Source organism: Taudactylus pleione, unplaced genomic scaffold (assembly GCF_031769625.1).
Source record: "Taudactylus pleione unplaced genomic scaffold, aTauple2 ptg000214l, whole genome shotgun sequence".
Taxonomy (NCBI): domain Eukaryota; kingdom Metazoa; phylum Chordata; class Amphibia; order Anura; family Myobatrachidae; genus Taudactylus; species Taudactylus pleione.
Genome location: NW_028284616.1, coordinates 17,309,654 through 17,333,055, shown reverse-complemented (window position 1 = coordinate 17,333,055; position 23,402 = coordinate 17,309,654). Strand labels below are relative to the sequence as shown.

At 43.6% G+C, this 23,402-nt stretch overlaps 1 protein-coding gene across 3 annotated transcripts in view; it reads left to right on the top strand.

Moving 5' to 3' along the window:
* Positions 1-17,720, top strand: part of LOC148517651 (uncharacterized) — a 62,457-nt gene extending 44,737 nt beyond the window's left edge. For all 3 annotated transcript variants that reach the window (XM_088478570.1, XM_088478569.1, XM_088478571.1), the window contains exons 3-10: positions 3,081-3,394; positions 3,595-3,883; positions 7,095-7,446; positions 9,908-9,978; positions 10,189-10,654; positions 11,302-11,376; positions 11,702-11,868; positions 17,359-17,720. In XM_088478570.1, coding sequence (XP_088334696.1) covers positions 3,081-3,394; positions 3,595-3,883; positions 7,095-7,446; positions 9,908-9,978; positions 10,189-10,654; positions 11,302-11,376; positions 11,702-11,868; positions 17,359-17,463 — 1,839 coding nt within the window. In that variant the 3' untranslated portion in view covers positions 17,464-17,720. The remainder of the gene's footprint in view (positions 1-3,080; positions 3,395-3,594; positions 3,884-7,094; positions 7,447-9,907; positions 9,979-10,188; positions 10,655-11,301; positions 11,377-11,701; positions 11,869-17,358) is intronic.
* The last annotated feature ends 5,682 nt before the right edge of the window (positions 17,721-23,402 follow it).

Genomic DNA, 23,402 nt, shown 5'->3' with positions numbered 1-23,402 from the left:
AAGCTGGCCACACATCTAAAGATTATCTGTCCAACCAGCCAACTAGTTGATTGGTTGGAATGAAAATCTGGTAACTGACAATCAGCAATTTGCTCCCAAACGCTGGAAAATTGACAAAAACTGTTGTTTGAACAAATAGTTTAGATCAAACATTTAACAAACTTGTCTGAACGACCATTTCATCTGTTTTCTGGCATTTAGGAGCAAATTGCTGATCATCAGTTACTCCCATACGTTACCAGATTTTCACTCCAACCAATTAACAAGTTGGCTGGTTGGATGTAAGTTGGTGTAGTGTGTGGCCAGCTTTAGTGTTTTTATTTTAAGTTGCTATATGTTTACTTATCATTAGAAAATGTAGCATTCTGTTTTCACTCTGCATTTCAGTTTGCATAAAGTATTTGCGTGTAGGACTGTTTTTAAAAAAATAAGTGAATTCCTGTATCTGGTAACATAACAATTATGCATTATTGATAAGCATTTAAGGATATTTCCAATCTCCTACAAATCTAAGCAAATGTGTTTAAACCTTTTAGTCTCCTGTTACTTGGTACACCTATAGGAACAATAAAAAAAAAAAAGTTAATAAGGTTTATCAATAATGCTCTGCACTATTTATGACAATAAAAACACAGAGCTGAAGGTTACAGAGAGGCTGAGGGATCCTCAATTATATGAAGTGAGCAACTTCCAATTACAGTAGTAACCATTACATAATATTAAGTTTAAATTACAATTATGAAATTATGTTAAAAGGCCATGTGTATTATTTGTGTGGGAAATGTATTAATCTAATCTGTATCTATTAATGGGAGCCTTAGCTGCACTAAGCAGGTTTATATTTGTATTTGGGAGGAGGAAGCTAAGCCTTGTGCTGTAGAGCCTTCCAGTGATCTGGGAGATGAAGAGGTAAAACTGAAATTCCTGGTGGTAATGGACGGACAGCCAGGCATGCATATGAATCATTGCATGCCCGGCTGTCCGTCCATTACCTTCAGGAATGGAGGTCACTGGCGCCGGGTGCAGTGGGCATCAGTGACCTCCAGCCCGGCGCCGCAGGGAGGCTCTAAGCTGGACGCCCGCTGAGATGTTATTACCAGCGGGCACCCGGTTCCTTCCCTGCAGCGCCGCGTTAGCCGGAGGCTAGAGTTCTCTTCTGAACTCCAGATTCCAGCTCTCTCCATGCGCACTATGGGAGAGACGTCTCTCCCATAGTTCCGAGGAGCAGTCGGGCGGACAGGACGGCGGCGGCGGATGCAGAAGCGGGGATTAAGGTAAGTTTTTTGTTGTTTTTTTTTGTACCAGCGGCATTACAGGGGCATAACTATGGGGGTACTGCTACAGGGGCATAACTATGGGGGTACTGCTACAGGGGCATAACTATGGGGGCACTGCAACAGAGGCATAACTATGAGGGCACTACTACAGGGGCATAACTATGGGGGCACTACTACAGGGGCATGACTATGAGGGCACTGCTACAGGAGCATAACTATAGGGGCATAACTATGAGGGCACTACAGGGGCGTAACTATGGGGCCATAACTATGAGGTCACTGCTAGAGGGGCATAACTATGAGGGCACTACTACAGGGGCATAACGATGGGGTCACTGCTACAGGGGCATTATATGGGGGCACTACTATAGGATTTCCTTCCTTTCAAATGAAGGGTGTAACGTCGGCGTATCTAAATATATTTTGGGGTAAAAGGTAAAAAATGTTCCCTGACCCCTGGTATAGATGGTCTAGTGGGTGGGTCTACCATGTGTTTACAGTAGTGCTAAAATAAGTGGGTGAGTCTACCATGTGTGTACAGTAGTGCTAAAATAAGTGGGTGGGTCTACCATGTGTGTACAGTAGTGCTAAAATAAGTGGGTGGGTCTACCATGTGTGTACAGTAGTGCTAAAATAAGTGGGTGAGTCTACCATGTGTGTACAGTAGTGATAAAATAAGTGGGTGAGTCTACCATGTGTGTACAGTAGTGCTAAAATAAGTGGGTGGGTCTACCATGTGTGTACAGTAGTGCTTGTTTTGGTGGAACATATCCAGCAAACATTAGGACTGTTGGGGGACATTGTTTTGTTCGGCTGATATTCAGTGGTTTATCAAACTTTTAATTTATTTTCTTCTGTTTTTATTTCATTGTTTTGTGAATACTAGCTTAACTCTCTTTCCCAGACTCCCGTGCAATATAAGGTAGTAGTAGTAGTAGTAGTAGTAGTAGTAGTAGTAGTAGCAGTAGTAGTAGTTCATCCAGCAGTTGCCCAGCTGTAGTAATAATGGCCTCTCATTAGCCAGTCATAGCAAAGCTGTACTATTATTTCCCACCACAATATGGCTGAACTCTGTAAGTCTGATTTTATATATATATATAAACATGGCAGAAAGATCAGCGGCACTCAGGAAGCTTCATATGAGTGAAGAAAAAGGTGTCTTTATTTCGACGTTTCGGGGCAACGTGACCCTGTCTTCAGGAACGCACACAATCCGAAACGTCGAAATAAAGACACCTTTTTCTTCACTCATATGAAGCTTCCTGAGTGCCGCTGATGTTTCTGCCATGTTTGTATAGAGGGGAGTGATCTCCACCTCCATAGGGCACCTGGAGCAAGGTATATACCCATATTTGGGTCAGCAGAGTGCCGGGCTACTTGTACATTATATATATATATATATATATATATATATATATATATATATTATTAATTATCCATTTAGCACTATAATATCATGAGCTGGTTTGGTTTAGAAGTAGTTCCATTTTTCTTATTTGGCACTCCATGAGAAAGCATAGCAGCATCATCATCATCATCTTGTTTGCTGTTCTTTTTCTAAACTGGTGTCAGGATATGTATAAGTATAGGTTGCATTACTATAGGTTTTCATATGGAAAAATAAATGTGGACATTGTGACTGTTATATGGGAAACTAAATTCTAAATGAAACCCAAACCTAGTAAGTAAATTCAGTGAAATATTTGATCTTTTTGTTTCCCATGATTTGAGAGAAAAATATTTAGGTTTATAATAAAATGTAAATAATGTACATTCATACTGTTAGAATTTTTTTTTTCTTAGGAATACATGCGTACCCTTAACAAGAAGACAAGTGCTTTAAGAAACTCTCAGCCATCATTTGCTGACCTGAGTGACCTGTCAGTTGAAGAACAAGAGAGTGAGAATTACAAAGCCACCTCTGCTCCTCAGCATTCAGCTGAAACAAAGAGTCGGTTTCTGAAGAAAAAGAGTCCATCTTGTGTGAATCCAAAGGCTAATACTGCCAGTGCCAATGAGATGACAAAACCTGCCCATATGCAGCCTGTCCAATCAAAGATGCCAACCAGTGCAGCTCTGAAGAGACTGGCAGAGATTGAGAACAGACATCGGTTAAGGTAAATTTGGGATTGTTTTGTTTATGGCTTTTACTTCTGTTATTTCTTTTTGTTAGTTATTTTAACGTTAAGTGTTTGTGCAATATTTTTTTCTAGATGTATTTGTAAACATATAGTAAAAAAATTCCTTCTGCTACTATTGTATATATTTGTATCCAACTTCATTTACATGATGTCCTGTCATTACTTGTCTTTTGTAGAAAATTGGAAATGGACATCTCTGAGAATGACTCTGACCTGAGAACTTCTGAAGAAAGACCTTTCTCCAACAGGTCAAGTAGTGACTTTAGTGTGCGAGACAACAGGTTCTTAAAGAAAAAAGTGTACATAAAGGAACCAGTGCCCAGGGAGCAGGGCATTAAGCATGCTGTCCGGAGCAAAGCCGATAGCAATAGAGGAACTATGGAGAGTGAAGAAGAAGAAATGCTTCATCTTGTTGGCAGCTCATTGGAGTTGTCAGAAAATAGTGATAGGTGGTGGAAGAAGCCGGTGAGCTTGTATTTTACATTCTGAGATTTTTGAACTGTCTAAGAAAAGTCAATGTTTAGTGTATGTGCAACCAAAGGAAATTTTTAGAAACCTATTACATTGCTGCACTTTTTAGAATATAATGTTTCTCTTTCCATGGGGACACTGGGCTTCACTTTGTATAGAGTAGGGTTGTAGGATCTTGGGCACTTTCAAATTGCCTCCAAAAACTTGAGCGCCTCTTGATACAACGGAAGTCTGTCTTGAAACTGTGTGTTTGTCAAGGGGTGCCCCAGACAGACAGCCACTGTTTTTACAATTTTCTATAATTTGTGCCTCCTCTTCTGCCGGCGCACACACAGCTGCAGTATGCCTGGAGCGGGCAATGGGGGTACCTGCTCCTAACCTCCATGCTGCCAAACTCGGGTAAGTTCAACATTAGGTATGTCATGGTCTCCCTCCTCCCCACTTGTTAGCCGGTGGTACTTCATTGGTCTGTATTGCCAACCTAGACATTTTCTCCAGTCTTGCGGAACACATAACATTGTGTTTTGACCCTAAGGAAAACTTTTCAGTGGGGTATTCCAGTCCCATATGAGTCGCAGAGATTTGGCTTCTTGGTCTAGTATCTGGATAGTTCTTTTGATCGTTTCTGATTGGGGTTTCCACAAGGTTCCTGATGGAATGCTTCAGATCAACAGATTAGATTAGGATGAGTTTATGGTTTCAAGGATGTACAATCAGTAAGGGACCATAGTATTTCTAAAATTTACTGTTCAGGTCCATTTCTTCCAGATTTTGGCTTCCCCTCTTGGCCAGGCTACAACACCGAGGAGGTTCACAATAGTCAGGGCAATGCTGGCCACGTTTCTCTGTTGATGATTATGCATTACTTAGATGATCGGCTGAGCAAGTAGGGATTTCCAGCTTTTCTGCAATCTCCATTCAGAGTGTGTTTTTAAATGTTGGTGTGTGAAGGGCTTAAGAATGGTGGTAAGGCTTGCTAGTCCATGTGCAGGTGTTCTAGACTAAGCTGTTTTCATTATGGAGCATATGTGATAGATGTGCTGGAAATCAGAAAGGCCATTAAGCTGGGGTACACACTGCAACAATCCTCCGGATTGGCGGAGCAATACGATGCAGCAGATCAAATGGGACGATGCAACCACAATTCATCAAATGATGAAGCAGTGTGGTGTAAGGTACCATGATTGCAAGGCAAATTGTGTAGTGTGTATCCAGCTTCAGGCTTAAGTCAGACGCTGCCACTGCTGTGGCTTCCCTAAATCAGCAAGGCTATACCAAGGGTGCCATGATTATGAGTCAGATCAGAAGGATCTAGAGATGGGTGACTCTTTAGTGTTTAGTGACAAGGAAACCGAATCCTCAGTAATTAAAAGTTTCATCCCGGGGAGTGATTTCTTTACTCAAAGTTTTCTTGACATATGAAGTCAACCGGAATCAAGATTTTGGTATCTCAGTTGAACCAAGTTGAAATATATTCTAAGACATTTTAGGTAGATGTCAGTCTGGTCCCTTGGCACTTCCATTGCAAATATCAGTTCACACAGCATTTTTAAATAATCACTTCTCCATCTGAATTTTTCTTGGCTGGCTTTAAAGCTGGTGCTGTTGAAGCCATGATCATTGCAACTATATCTTTCATTCTTTATGGTTCACACCTTGTTTGGGCTTGGAAGCCTTTTCTGGCAAAGTATTCCACAGGGTTGAAAGATTAATATCTCTGTATGTTTTCTACTTTTTACTTTTAGCTGAACCAGACTGCTGTTTTACAATGGTGGTTTGGAAGGTGGTTAAGTCTCAGCTCTTTAGCAATTCAGTTATCTGTCCTCTCTGAGGTGCAGACCTTGCTTTTGGGAGTGATCCATATGATGCTCCCATACATCCTCCTCTCTAAACTGGTGCTCACTGCATTATGGCACTACCCTTTCTACCTATTGTATTTGGTGGACTTAAGCAAACTTTCAGGTAAGGAATTTTATCAGTGAGCATTCTCCATGGCAGGGAGATTTTGGAGCCAGTGGATTCGTCTGGTAGGTCTCCATTTGTCAAATCCCTTGAAGTCTTCTTTTTTTTTCTTAAAACATTACCTTCCTTTCTGCTTGCTGTGGTCTTCCATGGGGTCTACATAGTAGAAGTTTTGTTTTGCTAGATAGAATACCAAGAGGTCATCCATCTAGTTAACAAAGCCATTTGGCCTGCTTCCCCAGTGCACATTACCTGATTGGTTGCTTTGGTAATTAGTCAGCTGTAAATGGGGTGAGGATGGGCGATTTCTGAATAGGTGAGGGCAGCTTGGTTGGTGCCTCTTAGCTGGGGTGATATGGGGTCTCGACTGCACGGCTGTGCATAGGGTCTTTGGTTTAAAGCTAATGTAGATTTGGGTCCCATAGTGTCATTTTGACCATATGGTTCTGTGCAACGCCACATCTGAATGTACCCTTCATTAGAGGCTGCTTTGAGAGACCTCAAGCGTTACCAGGCTCCCCCATGGATGAAAAAAACCTTCCATTGACCTCATCCCTCATGGATAAGAATGAAAAATGTTGATTTTTTTTTTTTTTTTCTTTGTACAGCTTGTTAAATCCTTTTCTTTATGTCCAATTTGGGACACTGGATGCTCTCCCTTTAATATATATTGTTTCCTCTTCCTTTGTACTCATAGTCTTGTCCTCAGGGGTTTCTGACAAAAATGCTAAAGTTTAAAGACGGGCATATAGAAGGGTAGGAAATATGAATTTCTGGAGATAATTTGAACATACCCCCATTTGACTGAGAGAAAATAATTCAACAGAAGTACAAAATTCTAATTTTTTTCCAGCTCTTCACCAGCTATATAGTGTTTTCCCAGTTGTAATAGATACCTATATTTATATTTTATTTTCATCACTTTTGTGTAAAATAGAATGTTTATTAATCAGGGATATATAATAAATCCCTATCCTATAGCACCTCCATAGTACAAAGTACTGATTCATAGTTACTGTTTTAATTTGTGTTTAAGAGAGATTTTTACTTCAGCATAATTTTAGTTTCTGAACGTTCATGGTTTTGCATTTTGTGCGCTTATATTGCTGATATATAGGTTTAAAATAAGTGTTACAAACTTTAGTGAAATTTTACTTTTTTCCAAGTATTTTAAATTGTATTTTGTTGAAATACTTAATCAGTGAGGTTGAATTATGAAAATTATTTATTTTATTTACACTAGGAACCACCTAGAACACCATCACCTCCCAGCAAATCTACTCCTCGCAGAAAACTGCGTCATAGCCCCTCAGCTCCAGGATTCTTCTCTCCGCGTCGCCCCCCTTCCCGCTTACCTTCCAGAACCCCCTCCCCTCCTAGTCACGGAACTCCTAGATTTCAGAGGAGAACACTCTCTTTAACTCGATTTGGTTCTCGATCTCCTTCACCCTCTGTAAGAAGCTCGTTGAGCAGCGCTTCTCCCAGGTTAAGGTTCGGGAGACGCAGTCGAACATCTATGTCCCAGAGGAGTGACCTCAAATCTCTCGATGAGCTGTTCTCAAGAGCAGAAGATATGAGCAGTGCAAGTTCCAATGGTAATTTTTTGTTCTCATATATTATGTGCTACAAATATATTTGGATTTATATATTTCATGTATTAAATGTTAAAGTAGTTTCAAATGATTTATATTGGAGAAGAAAACAAAACTTTTAAAGTAGCTGTGTGTTTGGATTTCTATTCTGTCCTATTGGGAGACACAGGCAGATGAGGAACTACCCAAAGTCTCTACAATTAAATTTACCTTTTATATAAACTGTTTTATTGAGTCTTACCCTGTTTTTCCATTGCAGGTCATTGTAAGTAATAGGCATTTCTCGCACCCACTCTCATTTATTATTTCCCTTTATTACTTGATGTTTTTTAACACTAATAAAACCCCATGTAAACCGCCCATTGTTTCTAGCGTTGCCCATTTTCTAGCTTTGCAGTGCCTTCTGGTTTTTTTTATTTACCCAATGCATTTATCATAGGTAACCGCATCAGGGACGCCTGTGGTGAGCTCCAAATGCTTGAAAAAAAACAAACGATCTTTAGTACAAGAAATTAACCAAATGTTACAATGATATATGGTAATAAGTAAATTACAAACTTAATGCAAGTTTTACGTTTACTAGTCTGCAGCAGAAACCATAATTATTTTGTTAAGAGAAATATGATGAAAAAAGGAGACCATTTAGTTGTTCTTTCCATAAAGTTCCGCCAAATTTTGTCAAAACCTATTTCTTCGTCCAGGGCCATAAACAGGATGGGAAGGGTGCATACTTACCTACTTTCTGGGAATGTTTGGGAGACTCGCATTCCCAGAAAAGTAGATGACCTCTCCCACATCCCACCCACTTCCTATTGAAAAGGGCAGGAAGGGTAGCTTAATGCTGTGAGCCACCGGCACACCAGGAGGGGGCGTGGCCAATATTACTCTTGCAGGCACTGAATCTAGATGGCTGGGATAGTTCATAGATGCTGGATAAGAGAATGGAATAATAGTTAGACTGTTACTTTTTTTTTTTTTTTAAAGCTAACTTCATATTTATTTCCTTCGACTTCCCAAACTCCCTCACTGTCTCCCAGAAACAAACTAATTGCTATTTTATCCACCTGTCATTTATCATCGATTCCAACACTTGCCCAATTGCCATAAATCCATTCACACTCTATATGTTATTTGAAAACACTGGGGGGATCCAGTTAGCGCGGCAAACTGCTATTCAATTAAATAACATTTTCCCCATGCAGTCAATGGGGTACCCCATGCGTGAAACCGTCGGTGGTGCTTTTTTTTCACTGATCTTTTCTCTGAGCTCCTGAAGCTACGACAAAAAGTCCTCCTCGGGCGGATGACGCTTGGGGCTTGCCACGCTAATTAAATTGCCAGCCACAGGTAATTAGCCGCTGAATAAATCTGCAACTATTTGGATTCCCCCAATATCTTTTGTTATTTACAGACTGTTATCTCACACCACTTGATATACTCGCACCTGTTAGGTGATCAACTAGCTCGCTGTAAATTTCCGCTGCTTATTTAAACTCCACCTTTAGTATTTCAATAAAGGATACAGTATAAAAAAGTGCTATCATATCAGCAGTAGATTATAAATTTCGTATGCAGAACTCCCTTATAGGCTATAGAGCATGTGAATGGAGAAATAGCCCACATCTGGTAGCGTTGCCCTGCTGCGAGAGTTCTAGGGGAGGATATTTAATACAGCTTTGGATCTGTTTAATGAACGTGTTCTCTTATGATATGAATAGGCGTCCTCCCAAAATTTCTTCTTAACTCCCTGAACATACTATTGACCCAGATACTGCAAGTGTATGTAGCTTGTCATTGGCTTTTAACAGCAGAAAACAACGTCCTGTTGCTGTGCTGGGTAGTTGTTTTAATAGAGTTGATTTTTAAGCTAAAAGTTAGTTCCTAAGGTGACACCTCTGCTACGTTCCTGTCCCAGATAGGCAGACGCGAAATGCCGACACACTCGGCACTAGACCCCATCTCACATAGAATGTAGCAAAGACATTTACACCAGGGAGAGGAGAATATCTACCGACTGAACATTTACACACACATGGGGGAGCTCAAATTTAGGTGTAATTCAATTGCAGGTGACATTACATACAGAAGGTAGCCCAAAATGACTTAATTCATTGCGTACCCTAATTGGGCAAAATGTGTCGAGTTGAGGTTCGTCGTAAGCTGCTGTAGTCAGCCTTAACGCCATTCTGACAGCACGTCGCGTGTATCACTGCAAGATCACCTGGAATTGTATATCCCCCATAATGGATCACATTATTAGCTAGCAGAAGCAGATATTTATTTGTTCCTCATTTTGGAATTGAGCACCTGCACTCCAAGTAAGATTTAGTACCTGCACTCCAAATATACTATACTTTTATTGGGATATTTCATCCTTACTCTGGGCCTAGCATCTATTCATTGTGCCGTACTTTTGATCGTTCTAGTTCTTCTGGTAATTCTCATTGTGTACTTTTCCCTCTAGACTTTAAGCTGAATATCTTAAGTTTGGATGAACTGGCACTCCCGGCAGATACAGACGTCCTGGAAGTAAAGGTGGAAGCTTGTTTTTCTGTAATTTTAAGTGACACTTTTGTCTATAAATATGCAAATAGAATTGACAAAAAAATGCTTATTTGTGTTAAATAATTTAACAGGTGATATTATTACAGTTAATGATTTCAGATGATTGGAGTGGTGTTATTTAGTAGATGTGTTAAAGTAGTGGCTTTATGATCAACAGTATTGCTTCAATCTCCCCACCAGCGGACTGCTAATCGCAAAGCTAAGCACTCTGACACCCAAGACCAGGTACTCTTACACAAGAAAGGTAAAAGGTTGCCCACAAAGTCGAAATCCACATCAGAAGAGGATTCTGCTTCAGAAATACAGTCAGAGACCAACAAGGGCTCAGAAACGACAGAGCATCGCCATGAAGACCGTTCCTCAGAGTCCTATTTACAAGGGCAACCTGAAGAAACCGACATTCAGTCTGTTTATTCTGAGGATTTTGAAGATTCTGTGCTCTCTGAGCAGAGTTCAAAGTCTAATTCCAGTTCTTACTCTAAATCCTTATCCTCAAAAGATTACCGCTCTTCCTCCAGCCTCTCCAAAACTCAACTCACTAAGCCGAGAGAGAGCAAAAAATGGTCTGGAAACGCGCAGTGTGTGAACGTAAAGGAAATTGCTGTGCAGACCAGTGATGCTGGATTCATGTATCACTGGCCACAAGGTAATAATAATAACCATGTATGTGCAACATGTAATCACAGTACCCCTGATACTAAATGCACTACAGGTTGAGTCTCCCATATCCAAAATGCTTGGGACCAGGGGTATTTTGGATAACGGAATATTCCGTATTTTGGAATAATTGCATATCATAATGAAATATCTTGGGAATGGGACCCCAATATACACACAGAATGCATTTATGTGTTATATACAGCTTATACACACAGCCTGCAGCTCATTTTATACAATATTTTCAATAATTTTGTGGCTCAAGCAAAGTTTGTGTACATACATGAAATAAATTTGTTTCATTTACAACCTATACACACAGCCTGAAGGTAATTTTATACCATATTTTTAATAATTTGTGCCTTAGACAAAGTTTGTGTACATTGAACCATCAAAAATCAAAGGTTTTATTATCTCAGTCATGCTAAAAATATTCCGTATTTCGGAATATTCCGTATTTCGAAATATTTGGATATGGGAGACTCAACCTGTATATCTCCCGTGTTCCTTTTCTTTTATATAAAGTAGTGTATGATTCACTTGAGGTTGATTTAATGGAAGATGAAAAATTAAGTATATATTAATCCTGTAGTGTTTGAGTACTTTGCGTTTCAATACTACTTCTTTGTGTCACAGAACACACTACCACCCCCATCATCATGGAGCCAGTGTCGATGGTCAGTCACGTTGTGAGCCATGAGCTGATTGAAGGTAATCTATTCATTCTTTTTAGTGATGTAATTGTAAATAAATTTTACACAGTCTTTCTATATAATATTGTGTGACTGTTTTATATTGCTTAGTGGTATACTATGAATGTATGTACTTATATAGCAGATGAAGGGTTTTCCGAATTGTGCACTAGAGCATTGCAAATTCTAGTTACTGAGCTGCAATCGTGCAATCAGGACCAATCCCAAATTTTAGATGAGATTATAACCTTGATTAGGTGCTACTACTTTGTGTCACATATTCTCTTATGTACATTATTTTTGTATTCATCATTTTCTATATTTCTTTTTTCTCATTACGGTAGCTCTGACCACATACAGTCCAATGGCTCTGGCGCTGAATGACATGTTAAAGCAGCAGCTTCTCCTCACTCAGACATTTGCAGACATGGCTAGACAGTTCCACCTCTCCACTCTTCAGTCTCTAGAGAGTGATCTGTATAAATATACCACGCTGGAGGAGACTAGGGAGGTCTGTAGTCTTTATATTTTTTCACAAAGTCTTCAGTTTTTAAAGACAAAATGTGTATATTTATAAAGTGAACAGAGATATCGTCCAACCAATCAGCTCCTAACATGTCACAGGCTGTGTTTGAAAAAATTACAGGAGCTGATTGGTTGGGACGTTTTAAAGGGCTGTTGTTGCTTTGTTAGTACTTGTTTGGGTAGTTCTTGCTGCTAACCAAGTATATTTTCTAACAAAAGTCTTATGGAGGAATAAATACTAGAACCCTGAACCAACAGGAACTATGTAATAAGAATCAAAGAGAAAACATAACCACTAAACAGGGAGGGAGCGCATTGTTCTCCAGCTGGATTTTGAGGAAGAGATTTTATGGTGAGTCCAAAAATCTAATTTCCTCTTGCATCTATGCTGCGTGACTGACAATGACTTTGGAACTACACAAAGTAAGCCTTACAAGGGGAGCCGCCGTCTGGCAATCCACATGTAAAACTCTGTGCCTAAAGAGCTAGCATCACCAGAACCAAAGGCATGGAATCGGTAAAACTTGGTAAACGTGTGCACAGAGAACCAGGTCACAGCTGTTCAACGGGGGCTCCATGGTGAAGCACCAAGAGGCTGTGGCTGCACAAGTAGAATGAACCCGAAGATAAAGTGTAACAGGCTTATTTGCGGAAAGAAAGCAGGGTGTATGGCAGTGGTAATCCAGTTGACAATAGAAGCCTTGGAGGCTATCCAACAACTCTTAGAGGTCTCAATCTAACTAGAAGGGAATACGTCAGTGGGTCCTGGGGACCCCTCACTTTACAAAAATTAGCTTCACTGTTTCTGGGTCCTATCAGATATTATGGGGGGTGAGGGAAGGCAGCATTTGGGATAGTTCTGTGGGCAGGTAGCAGTTGGGGTAGAGGGGGTTAAGGGCAAGCAACAGTTTGGGTAGAGCTGAGGGGAGTAGGGCAGACCATGCCGGTGGGTGGGTAGGGAGGAGATAAGTGCAGACAGCAGTTGCGACAGGGTACTGCGGGGCACAGAGGGGGCTAGGGGCAGGCAGTGATGGGGGTAGGAAGGGGGCATGGGTAGATAGCAGTTGGCGCAGTACTGAGGGGCAAGGAGGGAGTTAGCGGCTTTCACTAGCATTGCACAGAAGGGTCCCACCACACCCTGGAAGCCCCAGGTAAGACATTGGGCACGGGTTAACACAGGATGTGGCACCGGAAAGCTGCTACTCACAATCCTGATGCAATCCGTGATGCTCTGGTCGGACATTGCGGCTCAGGGCGAGGGTCTGACATGAAGAGGATCGGGCACAGGAGGAGAAGGAGGGGGGGGGGATCACCTAGCTGCAGACCTGAGCACTGTGTAGTCTAGTAAACCCAGCGTTTAACCTTTGTTGTTAATGTAAACCATGAATGCATATTTAAAAAATAAATGTTCACTGCACGATTTGTATTATTGCTACCCAGCGCTAATGTGTACTGATTTTTGTCAATGCTTATGTCGTGGAATAAAGGCACTACAACCTAGCATATAAAATAATGAGATCATTTATTGGTATTAAAACTTATCAAGATCAGCTTGTGTAAACCAAATTGTTAAGCTGCGTACACACTTGCCGATATTTTGAAAGTGTGAACGATAACGATCGGTCAGTGTGTATGCGGTAAATGACCAATGAAGGAGCTCCCGCTGGTCGTTTACGATATCCCCAGTCGGCTGTACATGCAGCCCAAACTGGGGATATTGTGAGCAATGCCATACTCACAATTGTGAGCAATGCCTCCCCCGACGTCCTCGCCAGGCCCGCTAAAGACTATATCACAGCATACACACATCGTCTAGTGTGTATGCGGCTTTAAGATTTGAACGTAAGTATAAATATTCATACTGAGATATAGTTGTTGAATTAGAGTGAAATATATGTAGGCCGGCTCTTGCGTAGGAATCTATCATGTGAGCGAATACCAACACATACACAGGAACCCAGGAGGAAAATACACCGTACAAAGGGAAGGGGGTGTGTGTTTGGTATGTGTAGCTTACATTAGTGTACAGTGAGGGAACAGGATGGGGCAGTATACAACCGCAGAGGCTGCAGTGGGAGTTCTGTTACCCCTTGGTACTTACCACGTCCATGCTGGGCTGTTAGTTTCCATGTACCGGGTGTGCAGCGTCTTCTATGTTGCAGCTTGCTCGCGGCTGCTGGTTCTCCCTAAACTCTGTGTCCTGGCTGGTAGAGGACGGCCAGGGGGTGTCAGCAGACCAGAACGTGGAGGCCCGGGACATAGTCACACTGTCAGCCAGTGCAGCACAGGGTTGGCTGAAAATGGCGGCTCAGCTCCACCTCAGAGATCCGTGAGGAGAGAGAGCCTGGTGGCGGAGGTCTCATGCACCAATAGGATGATGAGACGCTGCCGTCTCGTTCATTTGTTGACGCTGTGGGATGTCACTGGGCAGGCAGCTGCGGCGCGTCCTGCAGGACCCAAAAACTGGGTCCATTAGTGCCTGTAGCATGTATTTTGTAATATACACAAATAGCAAAAAGAGCTAACACCTAGGCGCTTAGCAAATAGTTCTAAATAGTCAGAAGTATATACATCCCTTTCCAAGTGGAATCTTTTTCTTCTTGTCCTCTACTTTTCTCTTAGCCGAGAGGGAATTTGATGTTAGATAACCTCCTCCTCAAGGTAAGTTGACATGTGGAAAAATATATCCATGTGTAAATACTCAAATATATTCTAATCACAGTTCATAAAGCAGAGAAACCCTCATGGCACAACGGCGTACCCCACTCACAGCAGAACACGGTGTATACTCCTCAAAAGGTTTCTTTATAAGGTACCATCACCCGGATATTTCAGAAAAATAGACACACAGAAGAATATCCTGCGTACCATAACTCACAGAACAAATAAGGACATATATTGTAATCACTGTCAATTCGTCGAAGAGTATCCGAACGGTTAACGTAGGTCCACACAGTCCGGACCACATCCAAGAGCCCCAAAGAAGGTGAACTAGAAGATGTCAGGCCCTGGAAAGGCCAGAAGACCAATAACCTGGTTGAGATGGAACTTCGACACCACTTTTGGAAGGAAAGGGTAGTTTTTTGGACTAAGCCTTCTATCAGGATGAAAGATGACTAAGGGAGGCTTACAGGGCCGAAAACTCTGAAATACGGCGAGCAAATGCAGTGGCCAGTAGAAAGACCACTTGCAAGATAAGGTACTGCAACTCCACCATTTTAAAGACTCGAAAGGGGGCATCCAACGCAAAATTTTAGCCCCACAGGAGGACATGAGTGACGTACGGATGTTGATTTCTAAGTACTCCCTGCAGGAACGTCTGGACATCCAGAAAAATCGCCAACCATTTCTGAAAAAGGACTGTCTGTGGGAAACCTTGAGTGAGGACATGTGAAAGCTCTGAGACAAACCAGCTAGAAGGAAAGCTACGAGGCAGAGTAATCTATAAGTCACAGCAGAGAGACTGCGGTGCTAGCACCAGGAAATGTAAGGTTTCCAGACCCGATCGTAAATTTGTGACATCACCGGTTTACAAGCTTGAATCGTGGCCTGGACCACCGGATTAGAAAACCCATGAGCCCTTAGGATCCGGGTCTCAAGAACCAGGCCATCAAAGCCAGATGAGGCAAATCTAATCTGGGTGCTAGCAGGGCCCCTGTCGCAGCAGATGCAGTCGTAGAGGAAGACGGAAAGGCGGCTCAGCTAACGTGCCCTGAGGAAGAGCGTACCACTGTCAACTAGGCCAATCTGGAGCATCGAGAATGATTCGTAGACTTTCCTGCCAAAAACATTGAAGCACTCTCTGGATAGCATGCATAGTGGTGGAAACAGGTACACCAACTGAAAGGACCAAGGTGCCATCCTGGCGTCCACAAAAAGAGCCTGATGATCTCTTGAGCGAACTCCCTACACTGGGATCTTTTTGTTTAAGCGGGAGACCGTGAGATCCACATTTGGCAAATCCAACTGGTCCATAATCGATTGAAACATCTCCTGGTGCAGTTCCTATTCCCATGAATGGACAGAGTGGTGGCTGAGGAAGTCTGCTTTCCAGTTGTCTATCCCTGGAATGTAGATGGCCGAAATGGCAGGGACCCACTTTTTCCACCCAACAAAGAATTTGGACGCCTCCTTTAAAGCCCTGGCCACAATTGTCACTTGTTCGACTATATTACTATATACTATATTGCCCTGTAGGACGTGTTGAGCTTGTATCAGGGTGTTCTGAACCACTCACAACTCTAGGATGTTGATAGCGAGGGAGGATTTGGCTTCGGGTTAAAGACCCTGAAGATGTAGATCCACTGCTCCCCAGCCCGTCAGACTGTCATCCGTTGTGGTTAACACAAAACTGAAAATGAGGATCCTTTAGAGATTTGGGGCGAAAAGCCACCACAGAAGAGACTGGTGGGACAGTCGAAATAGCAGTCTGTCCAGAGAAGATCTGGTCCCGGACCAATGGTTCAAGCTCTGCCATTGTAGAGGCCAAGCATGAAATCGGGAGAGTGGCAAAGCTTTGAAGGAAGCCACCTTCTTGCCCAGGAGTTGCATACACCAAAGTATAGAGACCTGAATTAACTGCAGAAGTGACCTCATCAAGGACTGGAGATCCCAAATCATTTGTGACGGGAGGAACACTTTTTGACTGAGAGTGTCGAACAAAAGGCCCAAGAATATCATCTCCCACGAAAGGGGTTTTGACTTGGGATAATTTATAATCCAGCCGTGAGACTCCAGTGTCCACCGCTACCTGAAGATACTGACAGAGCATGATCTTAGAGGGAGCCTTGAGAAGAAGGTTGTCTAAATAAGGAATAATTGTAATTCCTATATACAGCAACAAGGAGAAAATATCGGCCATGTCCTTTGAAGATTCGGGAGCTAATGACAGACTGAATAGGAGAGCCTGGAATTGAAAATTTAAGTCTACCACAGCAGACAGGAGAACTGGATGATAGACCTGCCAAATGGGGATATGGAGATACGCATCCTTTATGTCTATTGACACCAGATAATCCCCACCATTTATAGCTCCAATAATAGTGCAGGAACTCCATGGTCAGGCTTTGGCTGTTCCCCAGAACCCAGAGCTCCAGTCGGTGCGGACTATGGAGGGAGAGCCACGGACGCTCAGACAATGAAGCAGTGGCTCTCCTTGGAGCTGGGTACAGAGGGAGAGGAGCACACACCTGCTCACCTAACTAGCTGTCCCCCATTGGCAGGCACAGGGACTGAGACACATGTAAAAATATGAAAAAGTCTACCTAACTAAAAGTGTGCCAAACTCCTTAGGCACTAAAGAGAAACTGAAGTCTGGTGAAGGTGGGAGGGGATAGCTTGAGAGCAAATCCTACTACTTGATTGTTTTTTTTTAATTGCATTTTGTATTTTAGAAAATATTTGTAACGAGGAATCTTAAAAAAAAAAAAAAAAAAAATCCTTTAGTAACTTTAATTTTTTTTTCCTATGTCTGCAGTACATTAAACAGCAAAAGGCTCTGAAATGGAATCTGAGGAGAGAAGTGAGCCAATTGCATTCTTTACCAGCAGCCTGGGAACAAGAACACGTTAAAGCAAACTAATTCAACTCTACTCATTAAGTGCATAAATGAAAACAATATGGTTATCTGATCTTATTCTATTTCTAGTTTCTGCTTTAAAAGTAGGACAAATTAATTAAAATATGTATATATTTTTTTATAAAGATGGTCTATATAAAACATTGGTTTTTAAAAGGAATGCCAGAAAATCATGTGTAATACAGTACATAAAACCTCTCTATATTTCTTCAGTGTGAATACTAAATATTGCATTCCCCCTCATCCCTGTCTTTTCATACTTTACCTAGGTGAATGCTGTTGAAATCGGCTATGGGCACACCACTTATAGTTTTACGATGAGTTGTTCTGGCAAAATTCTTTTTTTTTTTTTTACGATCATATAATGTTTACAGGATGAAAAGTGGATGATTAAAATCACCAGCTTTTGGCAATACTTACTGTAAGATGTGCCAAGTGACCTACTGTCCAGTAGGGCATTTATAACACAGGGTTATCAGTGAAAAATATCATGTGACTAGAGTAATTATACACAACACAATAATGTAATTAAAAGTAAAAAGCAAAAATGTAATACTACACACACAGTATGTTGACTTTAAGGGTGAGCATTCTGTTGGACGACACATTCAAATTAGATTTTTATTTTTTAAATAAGATACGAGTGTAGAAGAGGAGCATTATATACATAGCTAAGTTGGAGTATTAATTATAATAACTTACTAAGAGTAAAATTTTAAATATTACTGTTTAAACGATTTAAACTTAATTTCTTCATGCTCCTTAGGGGATACAGGAGCTACGCTGGGGTATCAGCTGGCAGGTAGAGTCTGGACACTAAATGGTTATCACACTTCGGCAGGCCTATGCTCCTCCTCCCCTATACCCCAGCCAGGCAAGTTATAAAGGCCCCCATACAAGGTGCGATTAAAGCAGCCGATCGGACGGATTGGTACGATTTGGCTGCTGTATCGCACAGTGTATGGGCGTTATGTCGGACTGAGCGTGCACCCTTGGGGGGGTCATACATTGCACCCCCTGATCATACTGCAGGTTCAGTTGATCAGGAGATGCGATGTGCGATCCCTTGCACCGCTATGCAGGAGGAGAAGGGGGGAGCCAGCAAATCGGGCAGTCAGCCACCCGATTGCACCGTGTGTGGGAACCTCCCAATATGTCGGACGTCGGATCCCCCATCGCATCGCACGGTGCCTATCGCACTGTGTATGGCCGGCATAAGATTGGTGCCGTAGTGCGGGCACCGTTACACAGGGGCTGCTGAAGCAGCCTAATACATTTTTGTTTCTTTTCTTTATAATTTTGTTTTATGAGTAGGCAGCGCAGAGCGTCCTACAGGACGCCTGCGCTGTTGCTCCCCCGGCGCCGGTGGCCACTGCGCCGACGAGCGGGTCAACCATGGCTGGGTCCTCAGAGCACACAGAAGAGGCCAGCCGCAGACGATTGCTGAGGGAACACTGGTAAGGCTCCCCCGCTAGACCGCCAGGGTGCTCAGGTGGTGGGGGGTTCTACACTGTAGGCGGCCATTGCCCTGGGGCTCTATATCAGCAGAGGAAAGTAGGCTCTCCCTGCTAGCTCCTCCCGCAGCCCATAGTGTGATCCCTCACGGAGGCTTCCTGCCATTAGGTGATTCCTCCTCTCTCCTTCATGGCCATTGTTGAGCTGTCCTGCCTACAGTTAGTCTCCAGAGTGGTTGGCTCCTGTATCCCTGTATAGCTCCCCTCAGGTCAAGTTATACAGTCTAGCTCCATCCAGCTGACAGGTTTGGATTGTTGAGCACTATCTACCAAATAATTTTATGCATTGAATGTGACTGTTTGCTTGTTCTCTATTTCTGTATCTATACTTTGCTGTATACTGTCCTAAGCCCCAATCATTGTTAAATTTGTGTGGCCCCTACATCCTTTGCACTATTCCTTATTGCACACCTCTGTTTATATAACTTGGTGTGTGGGAATTGCCTTGGCATTCAGTATCCTGTCTAACGAGAACAAAGTGCCTGAGGAGGTGGAGTCTTATTTGCTGTGTACATTTAGAAATTGTTCTGCTGGTCTTTCACCATAGGACGTGGCACAGCCAGAATTCTGCATGGGCGGCCAACCTCTCACAGGTAATGGCGCAGTTGGTTGATCGCCTTACAGCCCCTGAATTCGTCCTCCCCACTTTGGGAGTTCAGCCTGCATCATTTAAGCAGTCTCATTTGCAGCTTCCCACTCTGGAACCCCCTTGATGATGAGTACCTTATCCTAGTCAATGCAGGGTTTAGCACAGGTGTCCGCCTCATTTCAGCAGATGCAGAATAAGGACCGTATTTCCAGGCACAGACCAACCAGGCGGGTTATGCTTCAGACTCGGAAATCTCAGATCAGAAGGAGGATTTTTCCGGTGCTTCAGAGGAAGAGACCTCCTCTGTCAGGGAAGAATCCATCTCAGGTGGCAGTTGTGGCCTTAGGACCAATGTTACCGCCCTACCTTTCTATTGAGGATGAGGAGGCGGGCCCTAGATCCAGGTCTCTGGTTTTCAAGCTTCAGAAACTGGTTTCGGTAGAATTCCCTAAATCTGAACAGGCGGTTTGAGATCTCCAAGCGAATTGCATCCTTCTATCTGTTCTCTGTTGAGGAGTGTAACAAGTTGGGAGTCTCCACTCCCACAGTTGATGCGCATATTGCCTGTCTTGTTAAAAACCTCTACTCTCCCTATCCCTAACATGGCTTCTCTTACGGATCCAACGGATAGGAAGTTGGAGACTTTCCTTTAGGTCATTTATTCACATGCAGGTGCTATCGCCTGTCCGGTCCTTGCATCTGCTTGGGTGGCCAGGGCAATCTTCTTGGGCGGAAGCCTGAGAAGAGGGCATTCTGGTGCCTATGGGAACCAGTTGTTACCTCTTATGGCAGATATTAAGTAGACTGCTTCCTGTGTGGACGAAGCGGCCCTTGACATGGGTATCTTAACCTCCAAGGTGTCAGCCAGAAGGGCCCTCTGGTTGCGCTCTTGGTGCGCTGACAGACTCTAAGAAGGCTCTTGAAGCTCTTCCTTACTCTGGCGCTGTTCTCTTTGGTCCAGAATTGGACAAGATTGTAGCCACTATGGCGGCTTGCAAAACTGTTTCTGCCTTCGGCAACAGCCCCTAGGGCCCGAGCGTCTTATTTTCAACCTTTTTGCCTGAAAGGGAAAGCAGACAGTCTTTTTCTTGGTTCCAGAGTTCTTCCTCCAAGACCAGCAAGCAGTCCTGGCCTACCAGATGCCCGGCTGCTAAGCTAGACGACAAGCCCGCCGATTGAAGGGGCAGGCCTCTCCCTGGGGGATCGGCCGGCTTCTGCTTTTCTCTAAGGCCTGGATGGCGACCACGACTGACGCCTGGGTACATGGTGTAGTCTTGCAGGGCTACACTTTGACTCTCTGTAAACATCCTCTGCAAGGTTTTTTTTCCACAGGTCTTCCAGTGGATCCAGGAAAAGCAAAAGCACTGGGCGAATCCATTCACTCTCTGCTGGCCTTCAAGTTAATTGTTCCATTCCCCCTGGCTCAGAGGAGCTCAGGCCTCTATGCTAACCTCTTATTGGTTCAGAAGTCGAACGGTTCCTTCTTACCAATCCTTAACCTCCAATCCCTCAACAGGTATTTACAGGTCCGCAGATTCCACATGGAGTCTCTATATTCCGTCATTCTGGTGCTGGAACCGGAGGATTTCATTGCCTCTGGACATCCAGGATGCCTAGTTACATATTCCAATCTGGCTCAGTCCCCAACGCTTCCTCCGGTTTGCGGTCTGGGATGATCACTACCAATTTCGGGCATTGCCTTTTGGTCTTTTTAGGGCTCCTCATGTTTTCACAAAAGTCATGGCAGCTTACGGCACAGAGGTCTCAGGAATCTCCCTTACCTGGGCAACCTTCTTATCCTGGCCCAATCTCTGGGCTCAGAGAGCTTCTCTGGCTCACAATAGATCTCCGATCTCACGGATGGATCATCCATTGGAAGAAGTCCTCCTTGACTCCATCGCAGGAGATGCTCCATCCGGGGGACTTTTGGATTCCAGGGTTCAGAGGGTCCTCCTCCCCGTGGACAAGATTCATGAACAGCAGGACAGGAGTCACAGGTTCTTACATAATTCACCGGGTATCAATACATGCCTGCATGCAGATCCTGGGTTCACTGGTGTCTACATTCGACATGGTGGAGTACTCTCGGTTTCACTACCAACCACTTCAGGGGGAGATTCTGGAACATATTCCATCACCAGATAAGACTGCAGGCAATCACCCTATCTCAGGAGGTCCATCTCTCCCTCGCGTGGTGGCTCCAGAGCACCCATTTAAACAAGGGTCACCTCTTGTGGATTCAGGAATGAGTCCTCCTCTCCACAGATGCAAGTCTTCACAGGTGGGGGGCAGTGACCTGCCAGCAATCCTTCCAAGGTCGATGGATGGCTCAGGAGGGTCGCCTTCCGCTCAACATCCTGGTACTCCAAGCTGTCTTCAGGGCTCTCTGTCAAGCACAGCAGCTCCTTCGGGATTGTTGCGGTGCCGCCATGAAGGAGGTGAGTCACATTCTCTGCTGGGCAGAGCGTCACCATATCTGTCGGCGGGAGTCCAGAATTAGGAAGTGGACTTTCTAAACCGCCAGGACGTTCATTCAGACGAGTGGTTCCTTCATCCAGACATCTTTCAACTTTTGGTTCATCACTGGGGCCTGCTGGACATCAACTTGATGGCGTCTCGGCACTACCACAAGTTGCCCAGGTACTGCTCTTGCACCAGAGATCTGGGAGCTCTTCTGATGGACGCCTTAACGGTTCGGTGGACCTTCCATCTCATGTACGTATTCCCCCCCCCCCCCCCCCCTGATCTCGCTTCTTCTGAGGGTTCTCTGCAAGTTGAATTTGGAAGGCTGCACTTTGATTCTGGTAGCTCCCAACTGGCCGCAGAGGGCTTAGTATGCAGATCTTCAGAGCCTCTCCACCGTCGATCCACTCAGTCTTCCTCTTCTGTCTCAGGGCCTGTGCTTCCATCCGGACCTGATTCGCCTGGCTTTGACACTTGGAACTTGAGACATCAGTCTTGAGAGCTAGGAGGTTTTCGTGGTCAGGCATTCATACCATGTTGGAGGCACGAAAACCCTCCTCTAGTTGGATTTATCATCGGGTTAGGCATATGTACTTCTTCTGGCTATTGCTTCAGCCAAGAGGGTGTCTGGTCCCCCTACATACCTCTCCCTGGAGTTAGGTTATGTAGCCCTATAGCCTACCAGATGTTGAGTCACTGGCCACAGAATCTGTGTAGTTGATTGTAGTACCATTCTGCAGTTATATTGTATTTCTGCATTGTATGTGACTTATGCTAGCGCTGCCTGTCTATTTCTCTATACTGTCAGCATATAGCTTTCCCTTTTTTTCTGACTTTGCCCTAACATACAGCTGTATTCAGGGTTTTTCCCAGTACCTCACATGGTGAGGGTTGTCACATACAGTTGGTTACCGCACAGTGCCATATTTGTGCTGTGCCCTCCTGCAGCTTGCCCAAGACAGGATCAGTATATTGCATTCCTACTTGTATCATACATACCCAGTGCCATATTGTGTGCTATACTACTCTATGTCTAGCAAAGGCAAGAGTAGCAAGCATCTGCACCCATACTGCAATCATGTAAATTATGTGCTGTAGGTTTAAATGAGGAGGATTTGATACAAGATAGGTTATGTGTTAAATGTTATACTCCGCCAGGCCCATCATGCCCGACCCCCCCCATTCTCAGAAGTCCTGTCACAAAAAACAAGGTAAGCGTCCTTGTAGAAATGGGTCAAGTTGCAGCAGGTCTGGACGAAGTGGGAGACACCACCCTGTACATACCGACCTTGGGAGAACATCTGTGTACCATGACTAGCATAGCCAGCCTGAAGCCGCCAGGATTACCCTCCCTCAGGAAGCCTCAATGCCCCTGG